Source organism: Gouania willdenowi, chromosome 21 (assembly GCF_900634775.1).
Source record: "Gouania willdenowi chromosome 21, fGouWil2.1, whole genome shotgun sequence".
In the NCBI taxonomy this organism is placed as follows: domain Eukaryota; kingdom Metazoa; phylum Chordata; class Actinopteri; order Blenniiformes; family Gobiesocidae; genus Gouania; species Gouania willdenowi.
Genome location: NC_041064.1, coordinates 27768569 through 27788426, shown reverse-complemented (window position 1 = coordinate 27788426; position 19858 = coordinate 27768569). Strand labels below are relative to the sequence as shown.

Here is a 19858-nt window from a genome sequence, read left to right as displayed (position 1 = left end):
GTTTGATTACTTGTTATGAGGACATACACTATAGACGAGGTGTGTGTTCTTGCTGAAGTTCATTGTTTTCGGAAGAAAAGTCCACGCAAGAAGCAACTTTAGCGCGAGTGTACAGAACCCGGAAGTGAGTAGCGTAGCACCCGAGATGCAACAAACACAGCACGGAGGACAGCACAGCTGCTTGTGGAGGAGAATTAGCAGATGGTTCTTTCAAAATTACCTGATTTTTACTGCGGTCTACGATTTCCTCTTTGGCTGCATGGGCTCGTCCTTCGTTTCGACACACCAAGTGGACAGTTCCCCCTGTGGATTATACAAGAGTGAAATTGTTTAAAAAGATACCTGTAAAAATGTAAGAATAGGTGAAAATAAATATCAATTGCACTTCAAAATTATCGAGTTCTACATGCAAGTTGATGATTTTCATTCATTTAAAAAATAGAATTGCTGCAAAAATTACTCTAAGAGACTATAAAATTACTGCTTATAGAAGCAGGATGTATAAGGCTTTAAGCCGAACTGATTGTCTATAATAGGGCCCTATGATTTCCACGTTAACAGAATCGTAGACAGAATCATGGATTTGAATGCGGAAATTGAAAGAAAGTGGATAAAATGCTGTGATTGTGAGGCAAAGAATGTTTGTTATGGGGAAATGGTTCTGTTCATTATGGTGCACCGTTTCATTAGTCGACTGCATTGGGTCCCAAACTTTTCACAGTCCTGTTCCCCTTCAGACCTTTAACCTGAAGCCATAGTGTTCACCAACTGCTGCACACTTGAAATACATAATAATGTAATGCAATATTTTTCAGCCTTGGGGTTGTGACCCCATGTGAGGTGACCAGGAATTGAAATGACAGCCCCTAAAATGTCTGGTAATTTAAAATAATTAAAAAAAAAAAAACAATTAAAAAAATTTTTTCAATGAATTTTAATTATTATTTAAATTATAACAACACATACAATTATCTTAAATAATTGTGTTCTGAACTCTCACATTTTTTAGATATAAATGTAGTTAAAATAAAATGCAGTATAAAAATATCTGGGCAGGCGCATCTTGTTACTATGTACACTAATCCTGGCTACAACATACATTATCAAAAGCTAATTTTGGAGACGCCAAAAATTTGTAAAGGTTGAAAACCACTGATGTAATGTCATATACAATGTTGCCCTACAGTAAAATATGTCTCTGAATTTTACCTATCCTGTTGAGGAATAATGTATAGTAATTTAAAAAAAAGAATAATGATCTGCAAGTAATGTAAATCCGTAAAGCAATGTAGCTCTCGCCATATTAGTGCTTTTTTGATGAGATCGTTTCTCTGTCACAGTCTTACATTGGCTAATGTATAATTTGTGGGAAAGCATGGATTGCTGGTCCATTTATATTCTAGTTTCCAAGTTACATTTTTTATTCATGTACCCCCTATGACAATTTGAGTACCCCTGGGGGTACCCGTACCCCACTTTGGGAACCTAGGTTCTACTGTACATAATAATGAAGTTATTGATTTTTATTGCTAATAAAAAATCCATTAAAATTCTTGAACAAGTATTTTTTGTCAAACCAAGTTTGATTCAATTCAACTTTATTTATAAAGCGCTGAACAAAATATAAAGCCCATAGTAAAAAAGAAAGAACCCAACAAGATCCACATGAACAAGCATTTAGCGACAGTGGGAAGAAAAAACTCCCTCTTTTTTATAAGAAGAAATCTCCAGCGGAACCAGGTTCAGAGGTGGCAGCCATCTGCTTTGACCGGTTGGGGTAAGTGAACAGAGGGGCAAACAGAATAGGATAGAAGGATAGTCCATCCGAGTGTTCCAGACTAGTTGAGGCGCGAACCATTGATCAGTCCATCTGAGTGTCCCAGACTAGTTGAGCCATGACCCATCCATCAGGGACTGCCAGCTCCAGCATCAAGACACCTGAAACAGAAAAGAGAGCAGAGGGCGAGGAGAAGGCACAGACCGAAAGGGAAAAAAAACTATATATATATGGGGTGGAAATCAGTGTAAATGGTGTGAAGCAGTGTGAGCAGTATGATGGGTTATGCAAGAAGGGACAGAAGTGGGGGGTTGTCTACAACCCGGCACAACTGTGTCTGACTGGACATCATCCCATTGCAGCCCATTAGAGCTATGTGTAGATGAGGAAGGAGAGGACAGGAGGAAAGAGAGGACAGGCTGACGGAAGAGGAGAGAGGTAAGTCACGCGAGATATTCGGAGAGTCACGTGACAGTTTGTGAAAATTCAACATGGCGGCTCTCTGCCTTGACGAGTCTACCAACTTGTTTTACCTGCACATATTAACGATTCTTACCGTTAAATCCACACCACAAACGAGAGCCGACCACGTGTCCTCTCACCAGCCAGAGTGGAGGACCTCGAAGAGTTCATCGACCGATATTACGCCGAGTACATGATGGAAACCGGACCGAAAGCCGCGAGCACATCACGTAAGTCTGCAAAACGCCGAAAAAATTAATCATCGACATCGACAGACACATCAGATCTGGAGGCAGAATCTCACACAGAGGTCCTAAAATCCATCAATAAGAGGCTGGGTGTAGTCGATTTACTGCACCAAGATTTTCAGGAAATGAAAACCAGCCTGGAATTTGCATACCAACAAATTCAGGAATTACAAAAAGTCAATCAAGATATCCATTTGGCTTCATCTGCAGTGACCTCGGAGGTAAAAGAACTGAAAAATGAAAACAAGCTTCTTAAAGAGACAGTCCTGGATATCCAATCTTGCAGTATGCGAGACAACGTAGTCTTCTCAGGCATCCCAGAAATCCCCAACGACAACCCAGCGGCTCTGCTGAAAAACTTAATGTCGTCTGCGCTTAAAATCCCGGCAGAAACCGTGAAAAACATCACCTTTCACAGTGTCCATCGTTTCGTTCCACGCAGAGGTAACCACCCATGCCCTATCATTGGCAAATTTGAACACTTTCAACAGAAAATCCAGGTTAAAAGTTAAGGTTGGGAACTTGGGATGGTACGCAATTCGGCAAGAATGATGGTAAATGGTAAATGGACTTGATTTATATCGCGCTTTATCACCACACTGAAGCAGTCTCAAAGCGCTTTACATAACAGCTCATATACCTTATTCCTTTAAGGCTTAGGTTGTAACTTTCCATTGTGTGCTTTTCATGACTTCAGCTCTACTTCTTCTCTGGTCAGGTCAACTTCCCCAAAACATATGGAATCATCAACGCCAGACACAGAGGCATCCTCTATTATCACACACTCACATGCCTACACACACTCACATAGTCACACATACACACCCAATACACATCCATTCATACACACAAACACCATACACGCACACACCTCCAGCACAGCTGCACTCAATGACAATCAGGAGATACCAGAGAACTGGTTGTTTTGACCTAAGAAGAAACTGTCTCCTTCACCTCCTCCTCTCTCTCTTCTTTATCTCCTAGGGGGAGGAGGGAGGGGGACTGAGGGGGAATAATACGTGAAGGGTTAGAACTGTGTTCCACTCTGTCCTTCGAACGTCCGGCCGGACGGTCACTCATTTTTGTCCATCTTTGTACTCTTTTTCATTTAGTTTTTATAATAAATCCTTTTTTTTATAAAATCATCAATGCTTCGACTGGACTCCATCATTCAACCAGAGCATAAAACATGTCTCCAAATCAGGTCAACCGCAATTTGCCGTGACAATACGTATGAAGATTGAACAACCCTATTTTTTCTCTCAAATAATTCCATCGCACATAAGATTTCCTCTAAAATACATCCTATAATCATTAGCGATTGTGCCCCGATATCCCTCACCCTGAAGTGTGACTTTAATCAAAAATTATCCTCTCTATGGCGCTTTAATACTTCATTACTTAATGACAGTGAATTTGGTAAAATGATAAGAAAAGAATGGGAGGTGTTATGTTCACTATGAGTAATGTTATGTTTATTGCTTGATAAAAGGCGCCATCTAGTGGTTGTTTAAAGTCCGTTTTATTTGAGTCAGTAGAAGAAGAACTCAAACAGGAAGTTGTTCAGAACGATCTCACTGCAGTACAAGGCAGCTCCACTTTCCTGGTTTTTCCTATGTTTTTGTTTGTTTAAGCATTGTCTGTAAGTATTGCTGAGTGAGAAGGATTAGACACTAAATTTATTGACCTTTAGTTGCACATTTGAGAGTCAGGACATTTTTTGATGTGCTTTTAAATGTGTTTATCTGTATGCTAATTTTAATGCTAATCACTATGCTAACGGAGGCAATTTGGTTCTTTTATATGTAAATGTGCTAGTTATAGCCCTTTATTGTTATTTTAGCACAAGACTTACAGGTATCTTTCTTGTTTTTCTTTATTGTTGCAGTTTCACAAAAAAGATGTTCAGTAAACGACATTGATCATCTTCGAGAGTCTGTGGAGTTTCTGGATCTTTGTTTAGCTGTTTGGATAGCTAGATCTGCTTCTAGCAAGGCCTTTACAGTGAAAAGACAGCACCACGACAAACATCAAAGCTACAGAAGCCGCCACGTGGAGCCACTGCCATCTCAAAGAGCTAAGTAATGTGCAAACAGCTATCGGAAGCCCGCACATCAACTTTTCTCCTCTACATATTAAGTTAATAACTCAAAATGACTGAATCCAAATTCCAAAAAGGTGACATTCGATCAATCCTCTCACGAAAGCCTTCATCTCATGCAAGCTCAAAAGCTAGTATTGAACTGCTAAGGGCAAAAGCAGAAGCTGCTCAAACAAGAGCCTCCTATGCACATAAAGAAATTGAAATTAAAGTTGAACAAGCACGTTTACAAGCCACTCTTGATGCTCTTAGGGCTGAGCAAGAGAAAGAAGCTGCTATAGCAGAAGCTAATACTTTAGAGGCTGGACTAATGAGCCTTGAAACACGCAGTGAAACATATGGGTCATCTCTCACTGAAAACCAAAAAGAGCGCACTGCTCAATATGTTTTAGGACAAGCAGCTGTCACAGCAGCGCAGCAGGCCATTCCACCAAAGACAGAGAGTGTTACTCCAGCGCCTCCCCCTCAATCTGTCGTTGTAAAGCTAGAAACCAAACCAAATGATATATCAAACTACGCTGTGTCTGACGATGGTTCACCGTCCGCCAGCTTTAAACCACTCGCACCTGTGACCCAAACTATTCCTAAAACATACAATACACACAATGATTATGTGCCAACTCAACCAACCTACGATCTTGCCAAATACCTAGCGCGCAGTCAACTCGTGACTACAGGCCTTTCCACCTTTGATGACCAGCCTATGAGCTACTGGGCATGGAAATCATCCTTCAAAAGCGCCATAGCAGGTTTAGACCTATCTGCTGGAGAAGAGCTTGATTTGCTAGTACGGTATCTTGGTAAAAACTCAGCTAAACAAGCCAAACAAATGAAAGCCGTCAACATAAGGTGCCCTGAAGCTGGTTTAATGATGGCCTGGGAGAGACTTGAGGAAACATACGGCTCCACAGAGGCCATAGAGCAAGCCCTGTTTCATAAAGTAGAAAGCTTCCCCAAAATCACAACAAGAGAACCTCTCAAACTCCACGACCTCGCTGACCTACTGTTAGAGCTTGAGGCTGCCAAGCTTGATGGCTATTTACCTGGCTTGTCATACTTGGACACATCCAGAGGGATCCAACCAATCGTTGACAAACTACCTTACAACATACAGGAGAAATGGATGGCTTACGGCTCAAAGTACAAACGTGACCATGGTTTCAGCTTTCCCCCCTTCACTGTTTTCGCCAACTTCATACGCGCTGAAGCCAAAATGCGAACTGACCCCAGCTTCAACCTGCACAGCTTTAACCAACCTCCATCTGAGAGAAAACAGGGTCAAGAAAGATTTTCCAAAGTGCCTATATCTGTTCACAAAACTCAAGTATCTTCAGCAGTCAGATCAGAGGAAGAAAGAATCAAAATCTCAGTTAGCCCAAACAAGCAATGTCCGGTACACAATAAACCTCATCCTCTAAAAAGGTGCAGGGGATTCAGAGAGAAAGCTCTGGAAGAACGCAAACAGATTCTTAAGAAGTATAACATCTGCTTTCGTTGCTGCTCATCCACTGATCACCTGGCAAAGAACTGCACCACAGAGATTGTATGTACCGAATGTGACAGCAATACTCACATTTCTGCTCTCCATCCAGGCGCAGCCCGCTGGGAGTCTGAAGCGTCCTCTCCCCTCGCACAGAAAGGCGGGGAGAATGACAAAGCAGACACCCAAGAAGTTTCTGCAAGCTGCACTGGAGTTTGTGGAGAGGGAGTAAGCGCCAGGGAATGCTCAAAGATAACGCTAGTGAACGTATACCCCGCTGGTCACAAAGAGCAAACAAAGAGAATGTATGCAATCTTAGATGAACAGAGTAACCGCTCACTCGCTCGCTCCCAGTTCTTTGACCTGTTTCAGATCCAAGGAACAAGTCACCCCTACACGCTTAAGACATGTGCTGGACTCACATCAGTAGCAGGAAAAAGAGCCTGCGGCTTTATGGTGGAATCAGTGAACGAAAAGCTAAGCCTTCATCTGCCAACACTCCTCGAATGTAATGACATTCCCAATAACCGCTCAGAAATCCCAACCCCAGAAGCTGCCTGTCACCACGTCCATCTGCAACGGATCGCTGACATGATCCCGTCAATAGATCCCACGGCAGACATACTACTTCTTCTCGGCAGAGATGTACTGAGGGTTCATAAGGTCAGAGAGCAAATAAATGGCCCTGGCAACTCCCCATTTGCTCAAAGACTCGATCTAGGATGGGTGGTGGTAGGTGACGTCTGTCTGGACGGGGTACACAGACCCCCACAAGTGAACACCTAAAAAACCTTTATTCTGGAGAATGGTCGCACGAGTTATTTTCAGCCATGCAACGGCCAAATCAAAGTCAAAGAGACATTCACAAAGGTTCCAGAATACTGTCACAACTCAGGTCAAACCTCTACAAGCATTCATGAGTCAGGATGTAACATGGACAGCATTGGCCAACAGATTTTTACGCGCAGCGGATGATCATAAACTTGCCCCTTCAGTCGAGGACACACAGTTTCTCCAAATAATGGACGCTGAGTTTTATCAGGACAGTGACAATAGTTGGGTGGGTCCTCTGCCTTTCAAGTCGCCACGGCAATGGATACCCAACAACAGACAACTAGCTTATGACCGCCTCACGTCACTCAGACGCAGTCTGGGAAAACGACCTGAAATGAAAGCACATTTTCTGGAGTTTATGGAAAACATGCTCAGCAAAGGACATGCAGAGGTTGCGCCCCCTCTTGGTGAGAATCAAGAATGCTGGTACTTGCCTCTGTTCGGGGTTTACCACCCAAAGAAACCTAATAAAATCAGGGTTGTGTTCGACTCAAGTGCTCCATACAAGGGAGTCTCACTTAATGATGTGTTGCTTACAGGCCCCGACCTCAACAATAGCTTAGTAGGCGTGCTAATGAGGTTCAGAAAGGAGCAAGTCGCAATAACTGCTGATATTGAACACATGTTTCACTGTTTTGTCATCAAAACAAGCCACAGAGACTTTCTCCGCTTCTTATGGTACAAAGATAATGATATGTCCTCCGAAGTTGTTGAGTATCGGATGCGTGTGCAGATTTTTTAGGAATAGTCCCTCACCTTCCGTCGCCATGTATGATTTGAAAAGAGCTGCAACCAGTGGTGAAGTGTATTTTGGTAGCGACGTGCGCCAACTTATCGAGCGAGAGTTTTACGTTGATGACGCTCTAAAGTCGTTTGCTACGGAAGAAGAAGCAGTACACATTTTCAGACAAGCCCAACTCGCTCTCGCATCTTCAAACCTCAGACTACACAAAGTCACCTCCAACCGTTCTGCTATCCTAAAGGCCTTTCCCCCAGAGGACCGAGCTAAAGGCATCGAGAACTTGGACTTGTGTGCTCAAGATTTACCAGTACAACGCAGTCTAGGGTTATTATGGAATATCAGCAAAGACATTTTCACATTCAAAGTCGATGATGAACAAAAGCCCTTCACACGTAGAGGTGTTCTCTCTACAGTTAATAGCCTCTACGACCCTCTTGGGTTTCTTGCCCCTATCACAGTCCAAGGCAGATTCATCCTGAGAGAACTCAACACCGCTACCGCTGACTGGGATGCACCTCTTCCCAACAGCATGAAAGCGGAGTGGAGTAAATGGAAAGATTCACTCCAAGATTTACAAAACCTCCAAATACCACGACCATATACATCCCTCTCTACAACAAGTGCTCAAAAAAAAGAACTGTGTGTATTTGCTGATGCATCAGTGAAAGCCATCGCTGCTGCCGCCTACATTAAAGTATCGACACCAGATAACTCAGAAGTGGGTTTTGTATTTGGAAAAGCAAAGTTAGCTCCACAACCGAGTCTTACAATTCCAAGATTAGAGCGATGCACCGCAGTACTCGCAGTTGAAATTGCAGAGCTGGTTGTAGCAGAAATGGACATTACATTTGACAACATTGAGTATTACACGGACAGTAAAGTTGTACTAGGGTACATATACAATCAGTCTCGAAGGTTCTACGTGTATGTACATAACAGAGTCCAACGCATCCCTCAGTCAGCACGTCCCAATCAGTGGAAATATGTTCCATCCGAGCTCAACCCAGCAGACCATGGGTCAAGATCTGTAACAGCAGCACAACTGAGCAGCACAACATGGTTAGAAGGACCAGCCTTCCTTGTCAACTCATCTGTACAGTTTTCATCTCCAGATGCATATGACCTTATCGATCCTGCTCGCGACACAAAAATACGTCCCCAGCTGACGTGTCTCACTTTTGTGATAAAACGCACAATAAGTCCCAAGCGATTTGAAAGATTCTCCAACTACAGTACTCTCATCAAAGCATTAGCTTGTTTGATTCATGTTGTCAGTTCTTTTGTCCACTCCAACCAAACCTCCAGGTGTCATGGCTGGCACCTTTGTCAACCTACAGAAGGGGACCTGACAAAGGCTAAGGTTTGTGCTGTAAAGAGTGTTCCAAGTGAATACGACAAAGAATAATTGAAATGTATACAAGAAAAGACCAAGATACCCCCCTCAAGCAGCCTCTGGAAGCTGCACCCTATACTCGACAAAGATGGACTCTTAAGAGTAGGAGGCCGTATCACACAGTCTGAACTAGGCATCCACACCACCAATCCCCTCATCATTCCTGCTCGACACCACCTTGCAATGCTCTTAATTCGCCATTACCACGAGGCTGTGAAACATCAAGGGAGACATTTCACAGAAGGCGCAATCAGAGCAGAAGGATTCTGGCTAGTAGGAGCAAAAAGAAGCATCAGCTCAGTTCTTTACAAATGTGTCACCTGTAGAAAGTTGAGAGGAAAAGTAGAATGTCAACAAATGGGAAACTTACCACCAGAGCAAATGCAAGTAGCACCCCCTTTCACATACGTGGGTGTTGATGTGTTTTGGGCCATGGGAAGTGGTAACACGTTGCACAAGAGGAGGACAGGCAAACTCTAAAAGGTGGGGAGTAATGTTGTCATGCATGTCAACAAGAGCAGTCCATATAGAGTTAATTGAAGCAATGAGCACTGACAGTTTTATCAATGCTCTGAGACGTCTTTTCGCAGTCAGAGGCCCTGTGAAACAAATAAGATCTGACTGCGGCACAAACTTTATTGGCCCTTCTCGAGAACTGAAAATGGATAAGACAAACTTCAACACAAAAGACATTGAAGACTACCTCAACGGGCAAAACTGCTCTTGGATCTTCAATCCGCCTCATGCATCATATATGGGCGGTGCCTGGGAGCGAATGATCGGAATTGCCAGGCGCATTCTTGACTCCATGTTCCAAGACTGTAAAAAGGTACAGCTAACTCATGAACTGTTGTCAACATTTATGGCTGAAGTGTCTGCCATCATGAACGCTCGCCCTTTTCTTCCTGTGTCAACTGACCCTGAGTCACCCCTCATACTCACACCTTCAATGTTGCTCACTATGAAAACAGGATCACTGCCACCACCTCCTGGCAACTTTGAAAATGTAATGCTGCTGAAAGAACAGTGGAAAAGAGTACAAAGTCTCGCCGATGCGTTTTGGTCCAAATGGAGACGAGAATACCTCCACATGCTTCAGTTACGTCACAAATGGCAGGATAAGAAACCAAATCTCAAAGAAGGAGATATTGTTTTGCTCAAAGACTTTCAGGTGAAAAGAAATGAGTGGCCCATGTCTAAAATCACCAAAACATTTCCAGGCCAAGATGGACTCGTCAGGAAAGGTGAAGTAACAACTTTTCATGCAGGCAACAAAAAGGTTTTCTGCCGCCCTATAACTGAAGTTGTTTTGCTCTTGTCCCCAGAGAAAAAACATTTTCATTGAATATTTTAAATGTGGAATCATTGTAATCCCAGACGGGGAGTGTTATGTTCACTGTGAGTAATGTTATGTTTATTGCTTGGTAAAATGCGCCATCTAGTGGTTGTTTAAAGTGCTGACGTGGTGACGTATCGATCATTTCCTGTTTACGCTCTACCGCTGTGTTCTGCTAACGCTAATCAAACTTGTTGTCATTGATATTTTAGCCTTGAAAACACTTGTTTTAATTTTTTACCGTACAGTTAAACGTACGAAGGTTAAGTAAAACGCAATCTCGCCTCTTATAGGCAGTGTAATCTCCTTTAAACTTCCTTTTGTCCTTAGCTTAGCGTAGCTTAAATTTAGCACCTATGGCTTCTCTCTCCTCCCCTCCGCTCTCCTGCCCGGTGTGTCAGATGTTTAGTTACTCCTTGTCCTCCTTTAGGGACAATGGTAGTTGCATAAAGTGTAGCGTACTGTTAGATATGGAGGCGAGGATCAACAATCTGGAGAAGCGGTTCCGCACCCCTGATACCAAAACCGAAGCTAGCAAGCAGGACCTAGCCGGTGCGGACCCTGCTAGCTCTAGCTTAGCTTCCCCCCCGGCCAGCAATGATTGGGTTACTGTCCGTGGTAAGCATAGTCGAAGGTCAAAAAGCCGCTCGGGACACCACCATGTTCACGTCTCAAACAGGTTCTCCCCCCTCCGTGAGGACAACACACTCACCGGGGAAAAAACTCTGATAATTGGCGACTCCATAGTGAGAAACGTGAAGCTAGCGAAGTCAGCGGGCATTGTGAGGTGCATCCCAGGGGCCAGAGCGGGCGACATAGAATCAAATCTAAAGTTGCTGGCAAAGAGTAACCGTAAGTTTGATAGGATAGTCCTCCATGTCGGCACTAATGACTCCCGACGTCGTCAGTCGGAAGCAACCTAAGTGAACATTGAATCAGTTTGTGCTTATGCTAAAACAATGTCGGACTCCGTAATTTTCTCTTGTCCCTTACCAAATCTGACCAGTGATGACATGTATAGCCGCATGTCATCATTTAACCGCTGGCTATCGAGGTGGTGTCCAGAAAACGAGGTGGGCTTCATTGTAATTGGAGATCCTTCTGGGGAAAACCGAACCTGATAGGAAGAGATGGAATCCACCCTACTTTGGAGGGAGCATCTCTACTATCAGAAAACATGGCACAGTCACTTTTATGACATCTCATGAATGAGACCATGTTACACAGGCCGGAGTCCTCCACGCCCCTCTGCGCTTGCCTTAGGACAGTTTCCCTCCCATTGCTATTATGATAGCTGTGTTCATCGCCATGACAACTGTTGTGATGGTGATTAATATTATTTTATGGAGACGGTGTCTGTCCCCCGACCCAAATTTCACAATGATTTTAACATAAAATCAAATAAAAGAGCTATCAATTATAAAAATCGGAAAAAAATTAAAATCTCAAATCTAGAAACACCAAAACATAAAACCATTAGATGTGCTCTATTAAATATTAGATCACTGAGATCCAAATCTCTACTAGTAAATGACCTTATCTCAGAAAATAACTTTGATTCATTCTGTTTAACTGAAACATGGCTGTATCAAGATGAATATGTTAGTTTAAATGAAGCCACTCCTCCCAGTCATTTAAATACTCATATGCCACGAGACATAGGCCGTGGAGGTGGTGTAGCAGCTATTTATCATTCCTCTCTCCTAATATATCCTAAACCAAAGGCCAGTTACACTTCCTTTGAAAGCCTGGTTCTAAATTTATCTCATACCGAATCAAAAACCTGCCAGCCAGTCTTATTTGCGATAATTTACCGTCCTCCAGTCCCTTATTCTGAATTTCTATCAGAATTCTGAGTTTATATCAAACTTAGTCCTCAGTTCTGATAAAATACTGATAGTAGGAGATTTTAATATCTATGTTGACAAAGATAGTGATAGCCTGAGCTCAGCCTTTATGTCCCTAATAGACTCAGTTGGCTTTTTTCAAACTATTAATGAAGCTACTCATCGTTTAAATCATACTCTTGATCTTGTTCTAGCATATGGCCTTGATATTAATGAACTAAAAGTCTACCCTGAAAATCCTCTGCTATCAGATCACTTTTTAATATCTTTTAACATTATCCTAGAGGATCTTGCACTGTGCAATAAAATAGTTACGAGTAGAAATCTGTCCAATAGTGCTGTGGCTAAATTTAAAGAGGCCATTCCTGCTGCCTTAAACTCAGTGCACCATCCAATAAATAGCTATGATATTAATTATAACCCCTCTCAACTGGATCTGCTTGTCGATAGCTCTGCTAGTCTACTAAAATCCACCTTGGACTCAATTGCCCCATTGAGGGAAAAAACTATTAAATGTCAGAGGAAAGCTCCGTGGCTTAGCTCTGAAACTCGCACACTCAAACAAACAACCCGTAAATTAGAGAGAATGTGGCGCTCCAATAAAACAGAGGAGTCACGAATTCTCTGGCAAGAAAGCCATAGTAAATACATGACAGCCTACGACATAGTCGATCTACATACTACTCCTCACTAATTGAAGAAAATAAAAATAATCCGAGGTACCTTTTCAGCACTGTCGCCAGGCTAACACAAAGTCAGCCATGATTCCTCTAGCCCTCAGCTGTGAGGACTTTATGACATTTTTTAACGATAAAATTCACAAGATTAGAGATAAAATTAGCCACTCCCTGCCTTCACCTGGGCCTGCTGTACCATTAAATGTAAATAGGCCTAACCTAAACTGTTTCACACATATAGGACTTCAGGAACTTAACTCTATTATTTCATCCTCCAAACCATTGACCTGCCTTTCAGATCCGATCCCAACTAAGCTGTTTAAAGAAGTTGTTCCCCTTGTCTGCCCATCTTTGTTGGAGACAATAAATATATCCCTATCAATAGGCTACGTGCCACAGTCCTTTAAAGTAGCTGTAATTAAACCCCTTCTCAAAAAACCTACTCTTGATTCCAGCACTTTAGCAAACTACAGGCCTATATCTAATCTTCCTTTTATTTCAAAGATTCTTGAGAATGTTGTGGCGGCTCAGCTCTGTGACTTCCTTCAAAACAACAACCTGTTCGAGGACCTCCAGTCAGGATTTAGAGCTCAACACAGCACAGAGACTGCGTTAGTTAAAGTAACTAATGATCTACTCTGGGCTTCAGATGAAGGACGACTCTCAGTGCTGGTTTTATTAGATCTTAGTGCAGTTTTTGACACTATAGATCACTATATTCTACTAGAGAGATTAGAGGAATTATTTGGAATCACAGGGACTGCCCTAAACTGGTTTAAGTCCTACCTATCTGATAGGTACCAGTTTGTACACGTGAATAATAAGTCTTCTGTGTACACTAAAGTAAGCTACGGGGTTCCTCAGGGCTCTGTGCTAGGTCCAATCCTCTTCTGTATCTATATGATCCCCCTTGGTAATGTTATGAGAAAATACTCTGTTAAGTTTCACTGCTATGCTGATGATACCCAACTGTATGTATCAATGAAGCCAGGTGAGACAAATCAGCTATCTAAACTTGAGGCCTGTCTAAAGGACATTAGGGCCTGGATGGACCAAAATTTTCTTCTTCTTAACTCAGACAAGACTGAGGTCATTGTACTGGGCCCACGACACCTTAGAGAAACCTATGCTAGCCTAACTGCCCTCGATGGCATTACTCTGGCACGAAGCACAACTGTTAGAAACCTTGGGGTTCTATTTGATCAGGCTTTATCCTTCAACTCTCACATAAAACAAACTTCAAGAACTGCCTTCTTTCATCTCCGTACCATTGCTAAAATCAGATCTATCCTGTCTCAGAGCGACGCCGAAAAGCTAGTCCATGCTTTTGTTACCTCTCGACTGGATTATTGTAATTCTCTTTTAGCAGGCTGCCCGAGCAAGTCGCTTAAGACACTTCAGCTGGTTCAAAATGCTGCAGCACGTGTACTGACTAAAACTAGGAGAAGAGATCACATTACTCCTGTATTAGCCTCTCTGCATTGGCTTCCCATAAAATATAGAATAGAATTCAAGATTCTTCTTCTTACTTATAAAGCCCTAAATGGACAGGCACCAGTCTATCTCAAGGAGCTTGTAGTGCCATACAATCCCCCCAGAACACTACGCTCTCAAAATGCTGGACTACTCGTTGTTCCATTTGTCTCTAAAAGTAGTATAGGAGGAAGAGCTTTCAGTTATCAGGCCCCACTTCTCTGGAACCATCTACCAACCACGGTTTGGGGGGCAGACACCCTCTCTACCTTTAAGGTTAGGCTCAAAACATTCCTCTTTGGTAAAGCTTTTAGTTAGGAACCAGCTCATAGCTCATAGTTAAGATGCAATAGGCATAGACTGCCGGTGGGGGGGTCTGGCATGCTCGGTTGGAGAGAGGTTGGAGAGGGCGTTAAGAGAGATGTCATTTAGGTTAGAGAGGGACCGGAGAGGGTCCCATTCCTCTCTCAAACACTCCCTCTATGTCTGCTTCTTCCCTTGTGTGTTTGCTCCTGTACTCCTTCTGGCTTTTGTCTTGCAGGTCCGTGGGATCCTCAGTGTGGAGTTACAGAGTCTTAACAACTCTGTCTCCACCCTTTCCTCTGCACACACGCAACACAGCATAATGTGGATGGCTGTTCATCATAGGAATGGGATCCACACAAGGTTCCTGCTGCTTAACAGAAGGTTTTCCTTGCCACCATGATGAATTCATGTTGGGTGTGGGATACATATGTATGTGTATATACGTATATATGCATATGTGTGTATCCATAAAATGAAGTCCGTCCTTAAGACTGCTCTACTGTAAAGTGTCTTGAGATACCATTGGTTATGATTTAGCGCTATACAAATAAAAGATTGATTGATTGATTGATTGATTTAAAGTCCGTTTTATTTGAGACAGTAGAAGAAGAACTCAAGCAGGAAGTTGTTCAGAACGATCTCACTGCAGTACAAGGCAGCTCCACTTTCCTGGTTTTTCCTATGTTTTTGTTTGTTTAAGCATTGTCTGTAAGTATTGCTGAGTGAGAAGGATTAGACACTAAATTTATTGACCTTTAGTGGCACATTTGAGAGTCAGGACGTTTTTTGATGTGCTTTTAAATGTGTTTATCTGTATGCTAATTTTAATGCTAATCGCTATGCTAACGGAGGCAATTTGGTTCTTTTATATGTAAATGTGCTAGTTATAGCCCTTTATTGTTATTTTAGCACAAGACTTACAGGTATCTTTCTTGTTTTTCTTTATTGTTGCAGTTTCACAAAAAAGATGTTCAGTAAACGACATTGATCATCTTCGAGAGTCTGTGGAGTTTCTGGATCTTTGTTTAGCTGTTTGGATAGCTAGATCTGCTTCTAGCAAGGCCTTTACAGGAGGACTTTCTATTAACAAACGATTCTCTGGAAGTGTCACCGTTCTTACTCTGGAAAACCGGCAAGGCTGTCATCAGAGGGATGACAAGAAAAAACAGGAACAGATTGCAGAAAAAACGATTAAAGAAAAAATTAAGAAATTTACGGAAGAATACGCAGCTAACCTGACTAAACCGTTATGGAAAAAACTCCAAAACAAAACTTAATCTGGACATCATTGTATCTAAAAAAATTGATTTTATTTTGCAGCAATTATGGTACAAAAACTTTGACCACAATAATAAATCAGGCAAATAATTAGCAAATCAGCTTAAACACAACAAAGAGAACTATTTCATAGCAGCAATTTCTGATAATTCAGGTCAAACTTTAAACTTATCTCAGGACATTAATAAGGTTTTTCATGATTATTATCCAAACCTATACTCATCTAACTTAAACCTTGACCCTGAAGATATTAAAACCTTCCTCAATAACTTAAACCTACCACAGCTCACCATAGATCAGAAAACCACCTTAGACTCACCATTAACCTTACAAGACCTACAAAATGCTTTGGATAGCAGGTCAACAGGCAAAGCACCCGGTCCAGATGGGTTCCCTGCTGAATTCCTAAAACACTTCTGGTCAATGCTGGCTCCGCTCTTTTTCAGAGTAATAACTGAGATTAAAAATAAAGGTTACGTAGGAGGCCACATGAATACAGCAAACATTAAATTACTACTTAAACCAGACAAAAACCCCATGTTACCCTCAAGCTACCGTCCCATCTCACTTATTAACACAGGCATAAAAATAATTTCCAAAGCACTCACTTCCAGGTTAGAGAAAGTAGTACAGTCAATTATATACTAAGACCAGACAGGGATTATTAAAAATAGACACTCAACAGACAATGTTAGAAGACTGTTTAATTTGATCAACATGGCACAGAACTCTAGAAAGAAAACAACAATCTTGTCACTTGATGCAGAAAAAGCATTCGATAGAGTCAATTGGTCATTCCTCCTAGCTGTCCTTGGCAAATTTGGCTTTGGAGAATCATTCATACAATGGATCTCCACCCTGTACACTAAACCTCAGGCCTCAGTAACCACAAACAAAATAACATCCCAAAGCTTCACACTACAGAGGGGAACCAGACAAGGTTGCCCACTCTCACCCTTGCTTTTTGCAATATTTGTTGAACCTCTCGCAGCAGCTGTTCGTTAGAATACTGTTATTAAAGGAATCCACTCATCCATTTCAGAACACAAAATTAATCTTTATGTGGATTATATTTTACTCTATTTGGAAGAACCCCAATCCTCATTAGAAGAAGCTTTTACACTAATGAACAGCTTCTCTAAATTATCAGACTATTCCATTAACTGGTCAAAATCATCAATCCTTCCATTAACAAAAAATTCATGGAACCTGGCAAGACAAAACCCACAATACCCCTCTCCCACAAATACATTTAAATATCTAGGCTTAAATTTATCACCAAACCAAAATGAATTAATTAAATTGAACCTAGATCCGCTGTTGGATAAAGTCACAGAAGACCTGAGGAGATGGAACAATCTCCCCATCTCACCCCTTGGGAGAATAGCCTCAGTTAAAATGAAAATCTTACCTAAAATAAACTCTCTGTTCTCTATGATCCCACTGAAACCACCAAGGCAATGGTTCAAAAGATTAGATTCTGCAATTACAAAATTCTATGCTAGGAATAAAAAAGCCAAAATAAGCCTTTCAACCCTTCGAAAAAACAAAACCGAGGGTGGGTTGGAAGCCCCTAATTTCACGCATTATTACTTAGCAAACCAAATTCTATATTTAACAGAATGGCTAAAACAAGAAAATACCACAACACCTGGCTAGAAATAGAACAGCTAGACTTCAAACATATTAAACTCTCTGATCTCCCTTTTATCACTGCGACCCTCAAACGTCATAACTGCTTTAAAAACCCACTAATTGCCTCCACCTTAACTGCGTGGTGAAAAGCCCTGGACATTACAAATGTTCAATCAAAAACTAGCATGCTGACTCCAATCTGGCACAACCTCGACTTTAGAAACAGAAAAACTTTATCTAAAAACATGGGAAGAGAGCGGAATTATTCATCTCCAAGACCTCTTCAAAAATAATAAGCTCAGGACATATAACAATCTAACCCAAACATTCAATATAAATAATATTCAATAAAAGTAATTTTCTTCAGTACTTACAAGTAACAGAGACATTTAAGAAAAATACGGCAATAGATTTAATCACCTTGCAACCTCCAGAACTGGCCATATATATGAAAAAAATCTCAACAAAAACAAAAAAAACTCTCAAAAATATAAAGAGCACTCTTGAACACTAACTCTAATCACTTACCAATCACTAAATGGGAAGCTGAACTCTCATTCACCACGAACACCGATTCCTGGACAGAAATTTGTTGTAATACTTTGAAGATGACTAAAAACACAAATCTTCAGCTAATTCAATACATGGTCCTCCACAGATCCCACATTACCCAACAGAAAATGTATAAAATGGGCTTCTCCGCAACAGACATCTGCTCTCAGTGCACCCAGGGAACAGCTGATTCATATTTACATGCCGTCTGGCTTTGTTCGCCAGTTCAACAGTTTTGGTTTCTAATCACTGAAAAACTGTCCTCCATTTTGGACTGCAGGAATCCTCTATCTCCAAATCTATGTCTGTTAGGAGACCTGACTATGCTTGATACTCCAGCAAACCAATCGCAATCCATCCTTGTGGCACTTGCCATAGCAAAAAAAACAATATTAGTGAATTGGAAAGATAAAAAATCGTTAAGCATAAACCAATGGTGAAATCGCCTCATAGAATTTATTTCCATGGAAAAGATGTCTGCTCTCAGAAAAAATAAAATAACCTGCTTTGAGGAGCATTGGACTCCTTTTTCTAATTGCATTGAATCTTGATTTTTCATTTTTAGCCTGATGATCTAGCCTGCAAGTGACTGCCAGCACCACTCTTTAATAACACACTGATCTAACTGTAGTCCTGGACCTCCATGGGCTTGTGAAGTGGCCTTGGCCTGGGTGGCTTGAGTGGGTTGCTGGGGTGTTTTGGGTGCCTCTACGCAGGCGTGCGTCCCTTTCAGGTGCTCTTGTGGTCCCTGGGCGGTTTGGTGTTGCTCTCCTGCCCCCTCCGTGCATGTCTGGGTGGCCCTTGGGGCTGGGGGCCTGCGTGTTTCTTTGCCCCCTCCCCAGGGGCTCACTTGGGGGACCGCAGGGGCCGGCTTGTGTAGCGTCGGGGGGAGGGAAAAGTGAGTTGTGGGGCCTCGCCTGTGCTGGGGCCCCACCTGGGGCGTACTGGGTGGGTGTGTGTGGGGGCGCGGCCGGTGGATCCTGTCCTGGCGGATCCACTTCGGGGGTGTAAAAGTGTTTGTGTGCATCACTCTTTGGATTTAAACTGAATTTCTCCAACAAAGTGTTGATTTACTTCATCACTTGGAGTGGAGCGAAGACGTTTTTCATGCCTGCACCAGATTTGAATGACAATAACAGAGCTGCACTCCTACTACTCCTAGGGCTTAATTTCTACCTTTTTAACATGGACTCTGGTTGTATCGCGATACGTGGGTCACGATATAATATTATTGTGATATATCACGATATTCTACTCAGTTAATATCAAAATTAAACGTAGAGATTAAAAATCAAGAATATGTTCATCAGAAGATATTTATCATTCAGAAGACAAATTGAGTCAAAACCATTTTCTTCAAAACATCTTACTTATTATTTACAGTATTAGTGTTTTTGCCCATTTTCACTGAAAAAAAGAAAATGCAGTGTTACACACTGCCATCATAAAATCAAGTGCAACAAGTTTCTTTTCACTGAAACTACCGTGCAGAAGTCTCAAAGTAACCAAAGTAACATAATGACGACATTGTAACAACTGTAAGCGAGAACATTAAGGATAAAACACCCTGAGTTACTGACAATGCACAAAAATAAGAAAAAATAATTTCTCCTATTTTGTGTAAGTTTAAACACTGACCTGAACAGATTATATGAAAATAAAATGTCTGTGCATACATAAATATTGCAGGCATTACACACTGTCATCATAAAATCAA

At 41.8% G+C, this 19858-nt stretch overlaps 1 protein-coding gene across 1 annotated transcript in view; it reads right to left on the bottom strand.

Annotated features, from left to right (window-relative positions):
- The window catches only part of dhrs12 (dehydrogenase/reductase (SDR family) member 12), a 53361-nt gene that overhangs the window by 17209 nt on the left and 16294 nt on the right, over window positions 1-19858 (bottom strand). Inside the window, exon 3 of the mRNA XM_028435320.1 lies at window positions 221-303. Within this exon, the coding sequence (XP_028291121.1) occupies window positions 221-303 (83 nt within the window). The remainder of the gene's footprint in view (window positions 1-220; window positions 304-19858) is intronic.